Below are 20,714 nucleotides of genomic sequence, written 5' to 3'. Positions count from 1 at the left end.
TGAACATTCATTGATTACATAGCAAAAAGAAAAATTTTTGTTTTATTATTAGGTCTTTCTTGTGCTCACGTAACTGTACCACATATGTCAACAGTCATTGAGATCTAGAGATTGTATACTGACAGTAGCTAAGGCTTTGGGCTCTGAAGCCAGGTCTTAGTTTAAAGACTGGAGCTGCCTGAGTTTCAGTTCTGGTCTGCTGCTTACTAACTGGGTGACCTTGCACAAGTTGTTTACTTTTACTTTCCCTCAGTTTTTTCTTCTATAAAATGGGGATATTAAGAATGCTTAACTCAGAGGATTGTTGTAAGGGTTAAATAAATTACTTACATATCCCAGGTAGCTTAGCTGGTAAAGAATCCTCCTGCAATACAGGAGACCCCAGTTCAATTCCTGGGTTGGGAAGGTGCCCTGGAGAAGGGATAGGCTACCCACTCCAGTGTCCTTGGACTTCCCTGGTAGCTCAGATGGTAAAAAATCTGCCTGCCATGTGGGAGACCTGGGTTCAATCCCTGGGTTGGGAAGAGCCCCTGGAGGAGGGCATGGCAACCCACTCCACTATTCTTGCTTGGAGAATCCCCATGGACAGAGGAGCCTGGTAGGCTGCAGTCCATGAGGTTGCAAAGAGTTGGATACGACTGAGCATCTAAGCACCGCAACACAAATATCTGGAAAAATAGTAGTTATTAATAAATGTTACTGGTTATTTGTTAGAAAAATTAATGATAAGAATTATTTGAAAAGCCATTTATATTCTTGTGCTATACTAAGTAATCTTTTCTTTAAATGTTATTCCACTTTTAGACAACCATGTGTTTTAATGATTCTTGTCACTTTGTGACCTCTTTTCATTTAGCTTATTGTAGCATTACTTAAAATAGTATTTCTTTGGTATCTCTTTTTTTGTCTCTCAGATTGTGTGAGATCAGATCTCTTTTTAGTTTGTAAGTGAATTTATTCTACATATTTTATATTTGGATTTTTCTCCCTAGCATACTCATTTAAGGGCTACTGAGCAATAATTCAAAGGCTGATTTGTTTATCTGTTTGTTTTCTTCTCATGTTGGCAGAAGTTCATTATAGTGATAGGCTTCACAGTTCATCTAATATTAATAAATGAAAAATTGCTTTACATAAATGTCAAGCTCCTATTAAAGTAGGGAAATCTAAATTAGTATTTCCTGTTCTCAGAGCTATATTAAATTGTGAGACAATTCAATATTTAGGTTAGAGTTTAAAGAAACACTTAACATGTCATGGTTAAAACTAATAAACTTAACTACTGTCTATTGATAGCCAATAAGTCAGCAACTACATCAGTACTTTAGTAGTATCAAGAAGCTGAATGAGTCTGTTTTAGAAGTTTAATTCCTTTTTGCATGCCCACATAGCAGCCTTTCTGTTTTGTTAAAGAGCATCTTCTGATTTCGTTCTTCCCGTGAGTCTGAATTTCCTTCATCTTTATCTGTAAGTGTGATTGTTTGATAAAATAGTGCAGTATGTTGCACATTTCTGAGACAAGGAGAAACACCATTCTATATTTTCTGTATCAATAGGACTTTCTGATAAAGACATGTGAGTGAGAGTGTTTGAGGAGAAATAGGTTGTCGATAAGGCTTTAGACAATCTAGCTTTAAGACTAAAAACTTTCCAAAAAAAAAATCAAGTGTTTTCCATATTAATTTTTTCTATTAATTTTTAAGAATTTATTTTTAATTGGAGGATAATTAACTTTAAAATGTTGTGTTGGTTTCTGCCATACTATAGTGTGAAACAGCCATAAATATATATACATCTCCTTCCTCTTGAGCCTCTCTCCTACTCCACTCCTCCATCCCATTCCTCTAGATCATCACTGAGCACCAGGCTGAGCTCCTTGTGTTATACAGCAACTTCCCACTAGCTAGCTATTTCACACATGGTAGTATATATATTCCAATGCTACTCTCATTTTTTCCCAACCTCTCCTTCCCCCACCATACTGATTTTAATAAGGAGAACTTAAATTATATGTACGTGTTAGCACCAACATGATTAAGCTTTAACAGCTATGTTTTCATGTCTAAGTTTTAGCTTGTAGTCAGTATGTTAATAAACATGCATATTACATAAAGAAATTAAAACTTCTCCTTCCCTAAACCCAGAAGTGATGGACTGAAAAGTATTAAGCTGTCCTTGATCAGACTTTTTTCTTTTTTCTTGAGAGTATGCAATGTGATTTTCCATGTCTGTTGAACCCCAAGGCAAATCAGAAGATGGACCCTCTTATCTTACGTGGATCCAAACACAGAAATGTCTAAAAAGAATAGTTCTGCTCACAGTCTAACACCACTCACTGAGGGGCTTAAACAACAGACATTTACTACTCAGAGTCCTTGAGCTGGGGAAGCCTTGGCCACAGTGCTGGCAGTTTTCAGTGTCTGGTGAGGACTCACTTACTTCCTGGTTCATAGACGGCCACCTCCTTGCTGTGTCCACAAGTGGCAGGAGAGGTGAGGGAGTGCTCTTGAATCTACTTCATAAGAACAGTAATACCATTCATGAGAGCTCTGCCTCGGGACCTAATCAACTGTGAATGGCCCCACCTCGAAATAACCATTACTTGGGGATTCAACATATGAACTCTGAGAGAACACAGTCTCTAGCAGTGATATAATAAAGGTATAATGTATACAGGCTCTGTATTTGAGAAGATTTGGGTTCAAATCCTGGCTCTGTTTGACCTTGCCCAGGTTAATTACCCTCTCTCAATATCACTTTTGTCATCTCACAGGCTTTGTGAGGATTGATTGAGAACGTGGGAAAGCATTTAGTACGGTGTCTGACATTGTCTGCCTTTAACCATGCAGCATGCCTGAAGAATCTCAGTATTCTTCCTTCAAGAATGTGAGGCCAAGCTTGCAGCGATTCTGGTCACATACTCTTCAAGACTAAGACAGTAGCACCTTGTCTGAGATGCTTCCCTTGCCTTTATCTCCATTCCATGCACTGTGGCTTGGTTACGCACCCTTTCCCTCTGGGTGGAACTCATCTCACTGTGTACTTTCTCATTGTACGTGCTGAGTTATTCTATAACATTCTGAGCTGAGGAACATGGGCTATATATTTTCATCCTTGTGTCTACCTCAGCACAATTTTTGATTATATAATAAGATACTCAGTAAGTAGTGACTTGCTGACTAAATATATAAAATTCCCTTGGGACCCCAGCCAGAAGAGTAGTCTGTAGTCCAGATCAGAGTGAAGAGAGTATAGGAACAACATTTTCCCCCCAAAAGTTACAAAGTATTTTCAAACACACAGAAAAGCTCAAAGAATTGTACAGTGAATATCCATAAATCTATCACCTAAATTCTATAATTATTGTTACCTCTTTTATCTCTCTCTTTTTTTAATTGGATTTCCCTGGTGGCTCAGACAGTAAAGCGTCTATCTACAATGCGGGAGACCCGGGTTCGATCCCTGGGTTGGGAAGATCCCCTGGAGAAGGAAATGGCAATCCACTCCAGGACTATTGCCTGGAAAATCCCATGGACGGAGGAGCCTGGTAGGCTACAGCCCATGGGGTCGCAAAGAGTCGGACACGACTGAGTGACTTCACTTTACCTCTTTTATCAGATGTCTCTATCCATCTACTCTTGGATTCAATTAATTAATCCATCTTAATACTTTAAAGTATCTTAGAGTATTAAAGGTGCTGGTTTAGGCATTTGGGGTAGGTCAGGCCTTGGGCTGTGGCAGTCTGATTGTGGTCTGAGACCCAGAACGCTTCTGAAGCACTGGAGCAGGCTCTGGAGTGGTCTTCAGGAAGCTGGCCAGCCTCTCATGCAGTTTACAAACCATACTCTGAATCCTGCTTCAGGAGCAAGCAAATGTGTGCATGCTTCTCACAAGTGGAGTCCAGTCTTCACACAGCCCTCCTGTTGGTCCTGTTGTCCCTCCAACCAGCCACTGGGCTCATCTTCCCTGTGTTGGTCCCCAAGGTTGGGGCACCAGTATGTGGCTCAAACCATTCACTCCCTGGGAGGATCTCTTTCCTGTATAATTTCCATTTTCCTCTGAGTCTGCTCCCAAGGGCACAGGTCTGATCACTTCTCTTCCCTTCCTCCTTGATTCTGTGTGGGTCTTTCTTACAGTCTTGGTTGTACAGTAGTAGTCTTTCTACCAATCTCCAGTTAGTTTTCAGTGAGAACTGTTCCACATATAGGTGTATTTTTTGATGTGTTCGTGGGAGAGGTGAGAAGCTTCCATTTTCATCTCCTCTCCACTTGGGCATGTTCCCAATGACCATTCATAGATATTTCTCTGTGATGTATTTTTCAGATCTTCAGTACATTTTTTAATTGGGTTTTTGATATCAAGTTAGAGGAGTTCTTTATATATTCTGTTCAAGACTTTGTTTAGATACATTTGCAAATATTTTCCCAGTCTGTAGTGTAACTGTTTTCTTAATGGTATCTTTTTATCAGTGTTGTTGTTGTTCAGTCACCCAATCATGTCCACTCTTTGCAATCCCTTGGACTGCAGCACACCAGGCCTCCCTGCCCCTCATCATCTCCTGAAGTTTGCCCAAGTTCATGTTGATTGCGTCAGTGATACCATCCAGCCATCTCATCCTCTGACACCCTCTTCTCCTTCTGCCTTTAATCTTTCCCAGCATCAGGGACTTTTCCAGTGAGTCATCTGTTCTCATCAGATGAACAAAATCCTGGAGCTTCAGCTTTAGCCCTTCCAGTGAATATTCAGGGTTGATCTCTCCCTTAAGACTGACTGGTTTGATCTCCTTGCTGTACAAGGGACTCTCAGGAGTTTTCTCCAGCACCACAGTTCAAAGGCATCAATTCTTTAGCATTCTGCTTCTTTTTGGTCCAGGTCTCACAACCATATGTGACCACTGGAAAGACAATAACCTTGACTGTACGGACCTTTGTCAGCAGAGTCATGTCTCTGCTTTTCATTGTCTAAATTTTGCTAATGTCTATTGTATCCATTTATTTTTTTAATAGTTAATAACTTCTGTGCCCTGGCTAAGAAACCTTTGCCTTTACCAAGTTACAAAGATGTTCTGTCTTTTCCCTGAGTAGCTTTATAATTTTACTTTATATTTAGGAGTATGGTATATCTAGAATTAATTTTTTCATATGAAATAAAGTTAGGGATAAAGGTTCATTAATTTCCCGCATTTGGATTCCAATTGTTTGAGCACATTTGTTGAAACAGTTTCTGTAGATTTACATTTTTACATATGTAAAAATTTCTCCTTTCCTCATTGTTATCTTGGTAATCTTGTTGCAATTAAATGACTATATGAGGGTGGCTCTACATCTAGACTTCTTATTCTATTTTATTTATTTGTCTATACTTATATCAGTTTTACATTGTCTTGGATATTGTACTTTACACTAGGTGTAGTAAAGGCTTCTCTTCTGTTACTTTTTCCCTAGCATTTCTACTCTTGCTTTCTAGTGTTACAATCATCCTAGTCTGTTCTCTGGTTCTTCAAGCCAGTAAGTCTATAGTTTAATATCCAAGTTTTATCCTTCCATTGTGGCACCACTGGCACATGGCCTCCAACAAAAGCCATAAAGAATGAGAATTTTACCTAGTGTCATTACCTTCTTCCAAGTTTATTCTCCCCTCCAGTTTCTTCCTCCTGCTTTTTGCTCAGTGCTTTCAGATAGTTATTTTATGTTTTTTGTCTGTATATAGATTAAATTTGTTACCAGAGGGAAGGTTGGTTCAATTCCTCCTCCATTATAGTAGTGCTGTTCAGTTGGTTTCTGACAGTCAGTTTGAGCAGGCATCTGGCCAGGGAAGCAGTTAGAGTGAGGAGTGGGACAAGGAGGTATGGCGTGGAAGAGAGGCAAGTTTCAAATGGAGGGAACGGATTTGGTTCAGCTCAGTTAGAGAAGGCTTAGACTAAACCCAAAGTTGCTTGGAAGAACTCCAAGGGAAAGAACGTACTAGAATATTGTGTTTTTCAAACTGTGAATCATAAAATCGATTTAGTAGGTGGCCTCTGAAAAGTCATTTTTTGTTGCTAACCTAATCCGAAGCGATAACACAATTAGAAATTAAGATCAATAAACTGCTGATATCTACTTTTATCCTCAGCTCTCCAGTTAGAGAACAGTTTGTGGGATCTCAATGAATTTATTCCTCCTCTGGTGGACTGCAGACCTTTGTTTTATGTTGGATTTCTCTTGTAACATGCACTATGTACATAGCAAATTGCACATGTACATAGCACACTTCTCAGTAACTGTTAAATATATAAAGATGGATCACACATCTGTCAAAAATATGTCAGGGCTGATGAAGCATGATTGACTTTAGAAATCCCCAGTTTTAAGGAATCCTCAGCTTAGACTGTCTTTTATGGGAAAGGGAAGCCTTGATGATATATGTGACATGTTGTCTTATCAAGAAATCTCAGAGTTCCTTATTCATGGAAAAAGAAGTAATGGAGAACCATCAGGGATGCACTAAATAAGGATAGTATTAGAACCTCTCCCCTCTTTCTTTGTTAATTGTTCCTTTTCTTTTCTCTCTGTAATCCTTCTACACACACACACACACACACACATCAGGGATGCACTAAATAAGGATAGTATTAGAACCTCTCCTCTCTTTCTTTGTTAATTGTTCCTTTTCTCTCTGTAATCCTTCTACACACACACACACACACACACCCTGACCCACCCTGATCACACACACACACACACACCCCCTGACCCACCCTGATCACACACACACACACACACACCCTGACCCGCCCTGATCACACACACACACACACACACACACACACACACACACACACCCTGACCCACCCTGATCCATAAGCTTTGGATAAAAGTACAAGTAAGGACTCATAAATAAAACTATATAAATCAAAGAAAATTAAATAAGTAAAAGGATGGTCATCCATCTTTCAGTTTTTATAATTAAGCCAAACTTGGGAAACTAGTTATAATGAAGAAAAGCTTCTTTAAAATTCATTAGGAAATGATTCCGTGATCTAATTTTTCTCTCATTAGATGAGGGCGTGATAATGTCATCATTGGCAGAAGGTTAAAAGATAACAATAGTTCTTCAAAAGGCACCATTAAAACAATAAAAAGACAGACGATGCACTGGGAGAAAATATTGGTAATACAGATATCAGATAATGATTCTGTCAACAGAGTGTATAAAGAACTTTCATGAATCGACAGTGATAAGATAAGCAACTGAATTAAAGAAATGAACAAGAACTCAAAGAGACAGCCTCAAAAGAAGGTGTATCAGTTGCCTAAAAATATGTTATAATACATTCTGTGTCATTAGCCATCAGAGAGATTTAAGTCAAAAGCACAGGAATTAATAAAAGGAAAAAGACTGGCAATATCAAGTATTGACAAGAATGTGAGCAATGAGTACTCTTATATTTTGCTGATGTGGAGGTAATAACTGAACAATCACTTTGCAAAATAATCTGGCAGTATCTTACAAAGTTAAACATACACTTAGGATTTGAACCTTGAACCTCCACTCCTAGGTATTTACCCAAGGGAAATGAAAACCTATGTACACAAAAAGCCTTGTGTATACAAACCACCTTTATTTTGTACTGGCTCCAGTCTGGGGGGAAAAAACCCATATGTTCATCAGTGAGAGACTGGATAGACCAATTGTGGTATATTTATACAGTGGAATACTACTCAGTAGTGAAAGTGGATGATTTACTGATGCATTCAACAACACTGAAGACTCTCAGAAACATTATGCTGAGTGAAGGAAGTCAGACACAAAAGAGTATATATTAATTCATTTATATGAAATTCTTCTAAAAATGCAAAGCTAATAATTGTGAAAAAAAATCAGCTCACTGGTAGCCTAGGGTGGAGGTGGTTTGACTTCAGAGAGTCATGAGGGACATTCTAGAATGACATAAATAGTCTATAATGATGGAGTTACATGAATGACTCAACTTATTTAAGGAACTGTGAAATTAAAAGGTATGCATTTCATTGACTATAAGCTATATTTCAATAAAGATGTTTTAATTAAAAAAAAAAAAAGAATTCTAGTTCTTATACTCTGCCTCCCTTGGCATATGGGAGATATGATAAACTGTTCCTCTTTATCTTTGATAACCATTTTCCTGGACAGAAAGAATTTTTATACTTATAAAATCACAGTGTATTGTATTATATTAAGTACATTAAATGGAGATGCCTTCACTAAAATGAAGCACCACAGATAGGTAGGATACATGGAATGGGGTGCATGTACAGGATTTAAACAGCACAATTGGGATTGTTTGTATTTTAAAAATAAATGGGGGGGCACCTGAATTATTTGTTGTTGTTGTTGTTCTAAACCAGGGGTCAGTAAACTATAGCTATAGCCCACACTGTCTACCTTTGTATTACCCTGGAACCATAAATGGTTTTTATATTGTAAAGGGTTATTTGAGAAAAGAAAAACAGTATGCAACAGATATGTAAGTGTCCCTCAAAGTCAGAGAACATGTAGAGGCTAGAGAGGGTGATTTGAGGGGGGAGTCTATTAGGTTATGGTATCTGTACTACAGGGTTCCCCCATATAGTACATTAGAATTCCCACATCAACTGTAGAACCCTTCTACCCTCCTCTGCCTTTTGCACTTGCCTCCCATAGTGTTGTCTGCCTGACCATAAACCATAATGCATCTTTAAAAATTAATTTAGATGCTCTGAGCATCTTTTTATTCCAGATTCTAAAGATGAATCTGGGGATAATGGGCCATCTAGAATTGCTTTAGGAAATGTGCAGCCTCTTTGAAGGATTCCACTATGCTAATGGCTTGCACATTCAAGATGAGGGATCAGTGAAATTGTGGTGGACAGGCCAGGGATAAGAACAAGTGGCAGCTTGATGTGAACTAGCACTTAGGTTAAAATCTGTGAATGTTTATGATATTTCTTTCCTTTCATCTTTTTCTAGGCCTACTCTGTCTATGATGAAGACATTGGGTACTGTCAAGGACAGTCTTTTCTTGCTGCTGTATTGCTGCTGCATGTAAGTAATTTTCCATGTAATAAATGGCATGGACTGCCAAATTCATTTTATTTTCTGCTTTTTTTTTTCCTCCCTTCTTAGTCTCTATTTACCTGATGGAGATTACACATGGCATATCTTTTTAAGCCTGTACTTTTGGTGAGAAAATAAGAGATCTGATGTCAAGAACAGGACAGTTAGTTTCTCAATAGCATTAATTTTGCAGGCTGGTAGGGAATAAATTGGCTGTTTGGAGTTATTTTTAACTAGAACCCACTGCTGCTGCTACTGCTGCTAAGTCACTTCAGTCGTGTCCAACTCTGTGCAACCCCATAGACGGCAGCCCACCAGGCTCCCCCGTCCCTGGGATTCTCCAGGCAAGAACACTGGAGTGGGTTTCCATTTCCTTCTCCACTAGGATTGAGAAAGTCCAGGTATCTGCCCAAATATGAGCAGGACCAGGAGTATCATGAAGGAATGTGACAAGGAAGTCTTTTACCTCTTTTGTGATTTATTTTTGTACATTCTCTTTCCTCTTAGTCACCTTCATTTGACAGAACATTTATTGAGGATCAGTTATCAGTACTGGGCTAAGATGTGGGATCACAAATATGAATAATTTATTGTTTGTGTTCTCAAAGGCCTTATGGGCTGGAATGGGGCACAGGTAATGTAGGCACATACCTATTATTTTAATTCTTTCTCTGTATCTGCATTGTTTTTGTGATGGTCACTATGGAAGACTTACGGTGTGCTAGGTGAAAGCAATGCAGAGAGTAAGGGGAGAGAGGAGAGCTTTCAGAAAGGACTTTCTAGAAGAGGTGGTAGCTTTGCCAAGACATAAATGAGGCTGGGGCGGGGAGACAAGATGGATAAGAGAAGGAATAGAGATTGCTATGTGAGCAAATGTATGGCAAAACAAAGGGCACAATATATAAAGGGAACAGTGAAATTACAGTTTCTATATCATTGCTGTAGAAAGTGTATGGAGAGAAAGAGATGTGAGATAAAAATGGTCACAGGGGCAGGGAACAAATTATAAAGACTTCTTAATATCAAGAAATGTAGGCTTTATAGAGGCTTTGTTCTGTACCTAATGAGGAGCCACAATCAGTTTGAAGCAAGGGAATGACAATCAGATGTTCATTTCAGATAAATTCTTATATCCACGTAGAGGATGGAACTGAAAAGAAGCATGCAATAGCAGAGATACCGGTTAGGAAATATCAGTCTAAATGAGAGATATTGAGACTTAGAGAAAAAGAAAGAATGAAACATTTTTCTGGAGGCAAAATTGGTAGGTTTCATGGATGGATTGACAAAGGGAGGGTCAAAAGTAGCATGTCTTGTTTCATCGCTTAAGCAACTGGGTAAATTATGGTATTTTGAGCTGAGGTAGAAAACACGTCCATTGAGACTGAGTGGAGGAAAAAGGTTAGGAGTTGATGATGAATTTAGTTTTAAATTTGGAAAGGGAGGGTATTTGAGGGCCATTTGAGTAGCTGTCCAGCAGCCAGCTTGTATACTGGAGACTGACTCTGGGGAGAAATCAAAGCTGAAATGATGAGAGTGGATCAGATCATTTCAGAAAAATAAGTAGAAGAAGAAAAACAGAATAGAACCCAGGAATGCCAATTATTATAGAGCTGATGAGGAAGAGGGATCTTTGAAGAGTTTCTTGATTTTCAGCAGAGAAGCAGCATTGTATAATGTCAGATGCAGCAAAGAGGACCAAGTTTAAAACATAAGGATTTTTTTCTACGGTTTGCATTCTGAAAATGAAGAACAATTATAGTAGATTCGTGGTCCTAATTCTGATCATTTGACTTTAATGAAAAAAATACTGTTGTCCTATTGTGATTATTTACTCTAACTTTGATTTCAATTTCTTTCTCTGTGGCATTGTCATCTATTTGTGGTCTTTTGATATTCTTTTACTGTCCTTTTTTCGTCATTTCCACAGACCACATTCTTGAGATTTCCTGTGATAAGTACTTTATAGTCATAAATTCTTGGGCCCTTAGTTCTATTACTAACGCCACCTAGCAGATCTAGAATAGTCAGTTCCCTACACAAGGGACTGGAGATTGTAAGCCATGATGGGTGTTTTCACCAAGGTTCAAAACCATCATTTTTCTAAAAGGAGCTTTCATGATCACTCTGATGAGAAGCTGATGTTCAGGCCACAGATAGTGAAGCTTTGTCTTCTACAAAGTAATCTCTGAATATGTCACAGTTTAGCATTTTAGCCCTGTGAAACACATTATATCTGTTAAACCTCAATGAGAAGAATATCACTTTAGGAAATCTGTTCTGAGACTTAACAGAAGTTTAGTTAACTCTAAGTTCATGTTTACTTGGACACATTTTCTCCCTGAAAAAAAGAGAGTGATTCAAATAGCTAAGAAACTCAAATAACCCATATTTTTTTTTAAACATTATCTACTCTTCTATTATAAGGGTCACGGAAAGTCAGCTCTTGTAAACATATTCAACCAAATTGCCTCTAAAGTGTGTCACAAGATGAATAGAAATGTAGTCTAGTTTCTATACTTTCTACTTTAATAGAACTACACAGTTGTTGTCATTGCTTATAAAAATAACTGGAAATATAGAAATGCCTTCAGAATCCTGGAGGAAAGATAAACTGATAATCAATGTTAGTGAAAAACAGATTAGATGTAATTTTATTGAAAATATATGTGATAATTCTATTAATCAGCATATTTCATTGACAGACCAATATATCCATTAACCAATTTGAATAAGAGAAGCTAACTATAATTTTTTCTTTTCTGTATTTCATGTTGTCCCCATGGTTTAAATAGGTAGAAGAATACAGTCTAGCTTAAACAATTCATCAAATACACTATCTCGGATTCCAGGGAGATATGTTATTAGGGCCTTACTGACTAATTATTTATCAGTTACATAAGCAATGGCTTCTTTCTGCTGCCAGATATCCTTTGGCAGCTCCATATTAATCATTGTCTGAAGCAGCTTCTTTCTGGGATGCTGTCTTCCTCACTCATGGTCATTTATATTTCACATTCACTGCCTAAGAGGAAAGAAAGACCAAAAATGAAAGTAGGTTTAAGAACAAAAATTTAGAATTTTAAAATTTTTCCATGTATGAATAGTTTTAAGAAATAAATATCTTTTCCTGGTGCTTGGAAATTTTCAGATGCTTTGATAATATTCTTTGTAACTTGCAGTAAAGCACTGGAAGAATTAAATGTTTATCACATAGATGCTGTTACATCCATTGATGGCATTATAAGAAACTTATCATTTATGGTTCAAAAAAGCTGTTACAGCACAGATTGCTTGTAATCACTATAGTGTTTGCCTTTAAAGTTAAATATGCAATAATTATCACTAATATCATTGCATTATTAGCATAATAAATAATATCCTTTTGTATATTCATTTATTCTAAATACTATATAAAGTATTTTGGGTAATTTTTAACACCAATATATTTCTCTCACAAATTTATTGTCAAGCAGCTTTAAAGTTTTTTTTAATCAAACATATACTTTTTTAGACTTTCAGAAGATTATGTTCTTTTTTAAGGTTAAATCACTGTGTGTGTGTGTGTGTGTATATATATATATATATTCCATATGGAATATATGTGTATATATGTGTATATATATATATATATATATTATATATGTGTGTGTATATATATATATTCCATATATATATATATATATATGTATGGAAGCTTTCCAACTGCAAAAATAATTATTTTGGAATAAGCCAGAATGTTTAAATGTATTGCATTTTTTCAAAAACTGTAACTAGGTACAACTCCTTTGGAAACCAGTTTTGCTTTATCTGATAAAGATATGCATACCAGTCAATTCTACTCTTAGTATATACTTTAGTCACATTTAAGAACCTGTACACTAGTGGCTCAGTTGGTAAAGAATCTGCCTGCATTGTGAGAGACCTGGGTTTGATCCCTGCATTGGGAAGATCCCCTGGAGAAGAAAATGGCTACCCACTCAAGTATTCTTGCCTGGAGAATTCCATGGACAGAGGAGCCTGGCGGGACACAGTCCATGAGGTTGCAAAGAGTAGGACACAACTGAGTAATTAACACTTTCACTACTTTTACACTAGAATCATGTATTAAAATAGGATCATAATTACAGTTTATACTACAGGATCAGTGTTTATAATGATCACACAACTCAAATGCCCATTATTATAATGTCTCATAGTCTAATATTACCATTGTAATTAGATGTCAAAATGGATAAATTGTGGTATATTCATATTGTGGGACAGTATACAGCAATGAAATGTTTTGCACTACATGCCTGCATGCACGCTAAGTCACTTCAGTCATGTCTTACTCTTTGTGACCCCATGGGCCATAGCCCACCAGGCTTCTCTTCCCATGGGATTCTCCAGGCAAGAATACCAGAGTGGGTTGCTATGCCATCCTCCAGGGGATCTTCTAACCCAGGGATCAAACCCACATCTCTTACATCTCCTACATTGGCAGACAGACTCTTTGCCATTAGCACCACCTGGGAAATTCCTATACTACATGGGCTATTGTGAATGAATCATACAAGCATGAAATTTAGTAAGAAAGCAAATTATTGGTATCATTTGGTATGATTCCATTTAGTATAATTCAATAATGACAAAAGTAAACTCTGTTTTCTTAGGATGCTATGTAGATGGAAAGTACAGATAATACCAATGAAGTCAGTACAGTTAAAGTCAGGATCATGACCTTCCAGGAGAAACTGGGAGTCATGACTGGGAGGCGACACGTAGGGATCTTCAGGAGTAAACAGTATTCTAGCTCCTAACCTGTTTATATTTCTTAATCATTTATTCTATAAAGTATAATCTTAACTTTTATGTATTTTTCTCTGTGTGTTACATTTAAAAATAATATAAGATTTTAAAATTACAAACCTTGTAATGTTCCCACCCCCCAAAAAAAACAAGTTTTGGGTCAAATAAACTTAAGAAGCAGAGCTACTTCTCAGATTTCCTAAACATAAAGATTCTACAAAGTCCGAGGTAAAAAAACAGAGGCGTCCTAGTGTCTTTATATGCTTATATAAGTAAAACTATTTGTGCCATGATATTATTTAGGAATCTTTCTGCTACATGTGACATAACATGAACTCAAAGGAGTTTAAAGTTAAAAGGAAATATATTGGCTCACATAACTGAGAAGTACAGAGCAGAGATGATTTTGATATGCTTGATATTCCAGAGTTCATATTTTGTCATCAGAAATCTGCATCTCTGTATCTCTGTTGTGCTTAGAGTTTATTGCCTTAACTTAAAAAGGCAGGGAACAAAGTAGGCAGTTTGCAAGTTGGCCTCGCTTCCTATGTTTTCAGTTTTACAGCTTCATTTAGAAGGCATCATGTTTATCTTTTGCTATAGCTCCTGCACTTAAAACAAACAAGCAAGCAAAAACCCTGGAGGATTCTGGTGGGCCTGCCCTTGGGGGTCTGCCATTCTTGAGTTGGCTATTGAGGTCAGGAAGTTCAAGTGTTCTGATAGGCCTGGTCCAGGTCTTAAGTTCACCTCTATGCTGGTAATGATCTGGATCAACTCTTCCTGAAAAATGAAGTGGTGTTCCTATAAGAAAGGAGCTTTTGACATCAGATGATAGGAAGGTAGAATACTAGACAGATATATCCCATTATCTTATTGTGATTCTTTGATATAAGAGTTTGAGTTTATTTTTAATAAGCCCTTCTTTACTTCCAAATCACCTTTTCCTTATAAACCCAAGAGATTTTTCCTGTTCTCTGTTAATTTTTGCATCAGTGCTTCAAGAGTCATTCCTCAGCATCTTCTCCCTGTGTCCTGTAAATACAATCAAGGCATTTTGCCTTAAGAAAAAAAATCCTCTTTTGATCCTCCCATTTAGCTCTCTCAGACTTCTTTGTCCTTTCAAAGCCGCATTCCTTCAAAGGATTATAAAAAGCACAGCTATGAATTTAAATTGCGGGTTAATACCTTTCAAGTTACATGACCTTGGGGAAGTTCCCTGAGATTGAAGAATCAGTTTCTTCATCTATAATATAAAGTGAAAATAATATTATCATCCTCCTTGGGTTTCTATGAATGTTGAATACCATGCATTGTAAGTGTAGTTTTATTTTATATCTGGCACAAAAAGAGTATAGCCATGGGGTTAAGTCCAGACTTTATGTAATAGATGTATGCTGCTGCTAAGTCATTTCAGTCATGTCCGAAGCTGTGCGACCCCATAGACGGCAGCCTACCAGGCCCCCTGTCCCTGGGATTCTCCAGGCAAGAACACTGGAGTGGGTTGCCATTACCTTCTCCAATGCATGAAAGTGAAAAGTGAAAGTAAAGGCACTCAGTCGTGTCCAACTCTGTGCAACCCCATAGACGGCAGCCCACCAGGCTCCCCCATCCATGGGATTTTCCAGGCAAGAGTACTGGAGTGGGGTGTCATTGTCTTCTCCAATAGCTATATAGTTATTGGCAAATCACTTAACTTCCTTGAACTTCACTAGTCTAATATTTAAAATGTGGAACTTATACTTACTTTTGTGAGGTTTAATGGGGTCATGAATGAATGTCTGTAACAATGCTGTTCTTTCTAAAACTAATAATTATTTACCCAGCCAGTTTTCTTTTGGACCCTAGCTTATATCGAGCACACAAAGCAAACTAACAGGTGGAACAGCATGTTTTAAGACTTACAAATAGCCATTAAATTTAAATGTATTTGGTATGTATTTGATTTAAAAGGAAAATAAACACTCAGAAGTTTTTGCTTTTCAGCTTGTAAACAGAAAATGGAAACTCATTAATTTATGATTGTCAGAATAATCTCTAACATTCACCTTTGTTGAAGAAAACAAAAAAACCAGTGGAATATTCATTAACTTCATGGAAAAAAGGTAGATTGACTACCAAAAGACATGAAAACACATAATGTGAAATAAAACCTTAGTTTTATCCTAAACAGTTATTTAAGATTTTCAACATATAATTTTACTTCAAAAAAATCTTGATGTATGTTACTTCAGGTGAGTCTTAAAGACTTTTGAAGTACTTAGGGTGGTTTGTTTTGTGGTTGATTGCAGAGAGAAGCAGGAATTCCTAGGTGGCACAGTGGTAAAGAATCCGCCTGCCAGTGCAGGAGACACAAGTGACATGAGTCCGATCCCTGGGTTGGGAAGATCCTCTGAGTAGGAAATGGCAACCCACTCCAGTATTCTTGCCTGGAGAATTCCATGGACAGAGGAGCCTGGTGGGCTATACAGTCCATGAGGTCACAGAGAGTTGGACATGACTGAGCACTCAGAGAGAAGCAGTGAAGCTTAAAGACTGGCTCCATTCAGTGATAACCTCTGTTAGTACAGATGGCAGATCATTATCAGCATTTGTTAATAAACAGTGATTACATCATGCTTGATTCTCAGATTGTGCACGTGAGGCAGGTATTTAGTTTTGTATTTCATAGAGCTGTGGATGACGTTTTGAAATCTTAAACGTTTTGATATAAGCTTTTAATATTTATCTCATAATTTCCTTAGTAAAGCAATATTGTTTCCATGGCAAAGCTCCTGTACACAGCAAAGATGGATATTCACTACTAGAGACACACTGTGCTCCAATTTCTAATATCTGATTTTAAAATATATTGTTAATGATTTATTTTTATTGTAAGTTAGACAAATCAATTGCATATCAATGATAGTAGATTGTCTAGTTCACTGAAATCATTGTAATAAGGTAAATGCTTCACTGGTGGCTTAGCAGTAAAGGATCTGCATGCAAAGCAGGAGATGCAGGTTTGATCCCTGGGTCAGGAAGATTCCCTGGAGAAGGAAATGGCAACCCACTCCAGTATTCTTGCCTGGAAAATCCTATGGACAGAGGAGCTTAGCAGGCTACAGCCCATGGGGTGGCAAAAGAGTCGGACACAACTTAGCAACTAAACGACAACAGTAAGTTAAAGAGTCATTTTAATGCTTTTCAAAAAATAGATGGATGCCCCGATGCTACTTAGTGGGGGAACCCACTCTTACAGTAAAGTGAAGTTTGCTAGTGCAGCTCCAGATTGATTTTCAGATCTTGACTGATTTTTAAAATGAATCGCAATATAAGCTAAATGGCTTCCCTGGTGGCTCAGAGGGTAAAGCGTCTGCCTACAATGCAGGAGACCCAGGCTCGATCACTGGGTTGGGAAGATCCTCTGGAGAAGGAAATGGCAACCCACTCCAGTACTCTTGCCTGGAAAATCCCATGGACTGAGAAGCCTGGTAGGCTACAGTCCATGGGGTCACAAAGAGTCGGACACGACTGAGCAACTTCACTTTCATAAGCTAAATAGCCAATACAAAATACAGATAATACAAAAGTTTCTTACATTTATCATTTACTATAATATTGAAATCCAGTACTAATATAGTTACATTTGGCTGCCCCTTGCTTCGACTTTCACACTGATCCTTTTCTAGATTTTTGTTGGCTTTTACCTTCACAGTTGCCAACTGATTGCCCTGTGTGAGTGACATGCCTTCATTGATAAAGGCAGATTTATTCAGAGTTTTATTAAAATTATCATAAATAAATATCAAATACTTGGGATTTATTTAGCTCTCTGTGCTAAGAGCTTTGGGGGATACAAAGTTACAGCAGTACCCAGCAGTTTAGTGAGTGAGAGTGAAAGTCGCTGAGTCCGTGTCCAACTTTTTGTGACCCCATGGACTATACAGTCCTTGGAATTCTCCAGCCCAGAATACTGGAGTGGGTAGCCATTCCCTTCTCCAGGGGATCTTCCCAACCTAGGGATGGAATCTAGGTCTCCCGAATTGCAGGTGGATTCTTTACCAGCTGACCCACAAGGGGAGCCCCTCTTGCTCATCATGGGATATAAATATGCATACCTGAGGGTATGTGCAGGTTTTTACATTCGCAAGGGCCTGAGTGCACAATAATGGTGGTTAATTCTCATGTGTCACTTATATATCAGGGAAGGTCCAAGAGCTATACATCTATCTCATTCAGTCCTCAGAACAAAGTAGATTGTCATGATCCCTGCTTTACAGAAGAGGAATCTGACACCTGGGGAGGTACTGTAGCATGCCCAAGGTCACAACTAGGATTGGTATTTGAACCTAGGTCCTCTGAATACTGCAGTTAGTAGGGGCATAGAAATTACTACGTGCCACAAAGAGCTTTGGGATTAAGACGAAGCTAGAAATGATTTCATCAGCTAAAGTGAATAACAGAGACTTTATGTTCCAAGTGCCATATATGATCGGCCTTAAAAGAAAGTAAAATTTCAAAGACACAGCTGTACTATATAATAAACCCCAACCCAGACATTAACTCTGAGCTTGTGTGCCTTAATTCCTAGGGGAGCCTGGATACTGTAGGCTGTCACTATTTTTGTAATAAAAAGGGTGAGGAACAGAAAAGGGGCATTCTTCTCATGGATCATTCTTCCCAGTGATACATAAGAAGTGCTCTCATTTATATGAAAAGAAACATATTTTGCTACTTCATTTGTGAGAGCATATATTTTTGGAAACCATTTTTAACAGTAGAAAGCACTTTAGTAGTAATTTCCTTTCTATTGATTTAATCTCTTTTAGCTTTATATACCTTTATACCTTACCTCTACAATGGAAGTAGTAAATATCTCCTGCAGAGTAAGACTGATGAGTGAGTTAAATGAGATTATACATATAAAAAAAAAAAAGAAAAGAAATTTACTTTTGTAGTTTTACCTGGATAAAGTTTTACCCATTTCATTTTAATTCTTTCGTGTACCTACCTATAAAAGCACTATGATAGTTGTTGATGTGTAAGACATAGTTTCTGTGTTCAAGGAGGAAAAGACCCTTCCTTGGTCACCTACTGCATGCCTATGTTGTCCCTCACGTACATCTCCTTTATCCTTGCATGCATGCTAAGTTGCTTCAGTTGTGTCTGACTCTGTGCGATCTTATAGACTGTAGTCTGCTAGGCTCCTCTGTCTGTGAGATTCTCCATGCAAGAATCCTGGAGTGGGTTGCCATACCCTCCTCGAGGGGATCTTCTACACCCAGGGATCAAACCTGTTCCTTGTGTCTCCTGAATTGGCAGGCAGGTTCTTTACCACTAGCTTTATCCTTACAACATCCCAAAGTGAGAACCCAAGGTGGACAGCCAGCTCCCCCAGTGTTGCAAGATGCTTTCTAGGAGGGCTAATTTGCTCTACCTAATAGAGATCATTAGGGGAATTGGCAGGGCTTGACCAGAAGAGATCAGATAGTGACAGAGAAGAGGGTCCTTGCAGCCCACATTACTGCTTTCAGTGGCATTCAATGAGATTTCCCAGCCCATAGCTCTGTCCATGTGTAGAGCCAAGCCGTTGACATCATCTGGTCAGAGATACTGGTTGGCAGTTTGTTTGATGTAGATCATCAGTCAGTGAGCTATACTGGCCATAGAGCTTGTTCTACTGCTCTGGCCGGGCAGGGAAGCAAATTCACAGGCCCCATACAATTGCTGGTTTAGGTTCCAGTCCTGATCTTCTAGGAAGTTTGGCCAGAGAAACAGAGCAAGCTGCCGATTGCTTCTTACAGCTCTGATCAGACAGAGAGCAAAGTCATCAACCTTGCCCAACTGTTGGGCACAGCTTGTTCCACTGTATAACCAGGTAGCCCGAAGGGTCACTCTGGGCAGCCTCAAAGCCCAGCTTTTAGTACCATCAAGCTACAGAGCCCAGCCAGTCTAACCACTGGTGCCACCCTGCCAAGGAACATAGTCTGTGACCTTGCCCATCCAGAGGTGATTGCAAAGCTCAGCTAATGGCCATTTTGACCATGGTGCACAGCCAGCAGCCCAAAGAAGAGGTTTGTCCAGATTTATTATAAGTCTGTTTAGTCTCTCAGCAAAAACTCTGGAGGCCAAGAAAGTGTGAGATGATATATTCAACATAGTGAAAGAAAAAAATATCAATCAAGAATACTAGGCTTGGCAAAGCTGAACTTTGTAAATGAAATAGAGATAAATGTGTTCCCCAACAAACAAAAGCGGAGGGAGTTCAGCATCACTAGTCCTGCCTTTTAGGAAAAATTAAAGGGCATCATCAAGCTTAAATAAGGGATGCTGATTTAACATCATAAAAACATTAATTATAAAATTCACTTGTAATGATAAATACCCTGAATAGCCATGGAAAGGACTGATGCTGAAGCTCAAGCTCCAATACTTTGGCCACCTGATGCAAAGAGCTGATTCACTGGAAAAGACCCTGATGCTGGGAAAGATTGAAGGCAAAAGGAGGAGAGGGTGGGAGAGAATGAGATGGTTAGATAGCATCACTGACTCAGTGGACATGAATTTGAGCAAACTCCGGGAGATAGTGAAGGACAAGGAAGTACAGTGTGCTGCAGTCCATGGGGTCACAGAGAGTCCGACATAACTTAGTGACTGAGCAACAACAATGCTGAATACGTAGTCAGAGTCAGATTCTGTCATGTATACTGGTAGGGCATAATTCACTTACAGCTCTTTTTAAAAAGTATAAAACAAATACCATAACTACAGTAATTTTATCACATATTTTTAAAAAAGGATGTAAATTGTGACATCAATAACTAAAGTGTGAAGTGAGAAGAAACATTAAGTATGAAGTTTCTATACGCTATCAAAGTTAAGTTGTT

The 20,714-nt window shown here is 38.2% G+C and overlaps 1 protein-coding gene across 2 annotated transcripts in view; it reads left to right on the top strand.

The window, feature by feature from the left end:
• Positions 1-20,714, top strand: part of RABGAP1L (RAB GTPase activating protein 1 like) — a 722,977-nt gene that overhangs the window by 434,950 nt on the left and 267,313 nt on the right. For both annotated transcript variants that reach the window (XM_040263944.1, XM_040263947.1), the window contains exon 15: positions 8,971-9,045. In XM_040263944.1, coding sequence (XP_040119878.1) covers positions 8,971-9,045 — 75 coding nt within the window. The remainder of the gene's footprint in view (positions 1-8,970; positions 9,046-20,714) is intronic.

This window comes from Oryx dammah, unplaced genomic scaffold (assembly GCF_014754425.2).
Source record: "Oryx dammah isolate SB20612 unplaced genomic scaffold, SCBI_Odam_1.1 HiC_scaffold_21, whole genome shotgun sequence".
NCBI lineage: Eukaryota > Metazoa > Chordata > Mammalia > Artiodactyla > Bovidae > Oryx > Oryx dammah.
Note: the sequence above shows the minus strand (reverse complement) of the source record. Positions and strands in the feature narration are given on the sequence as shown.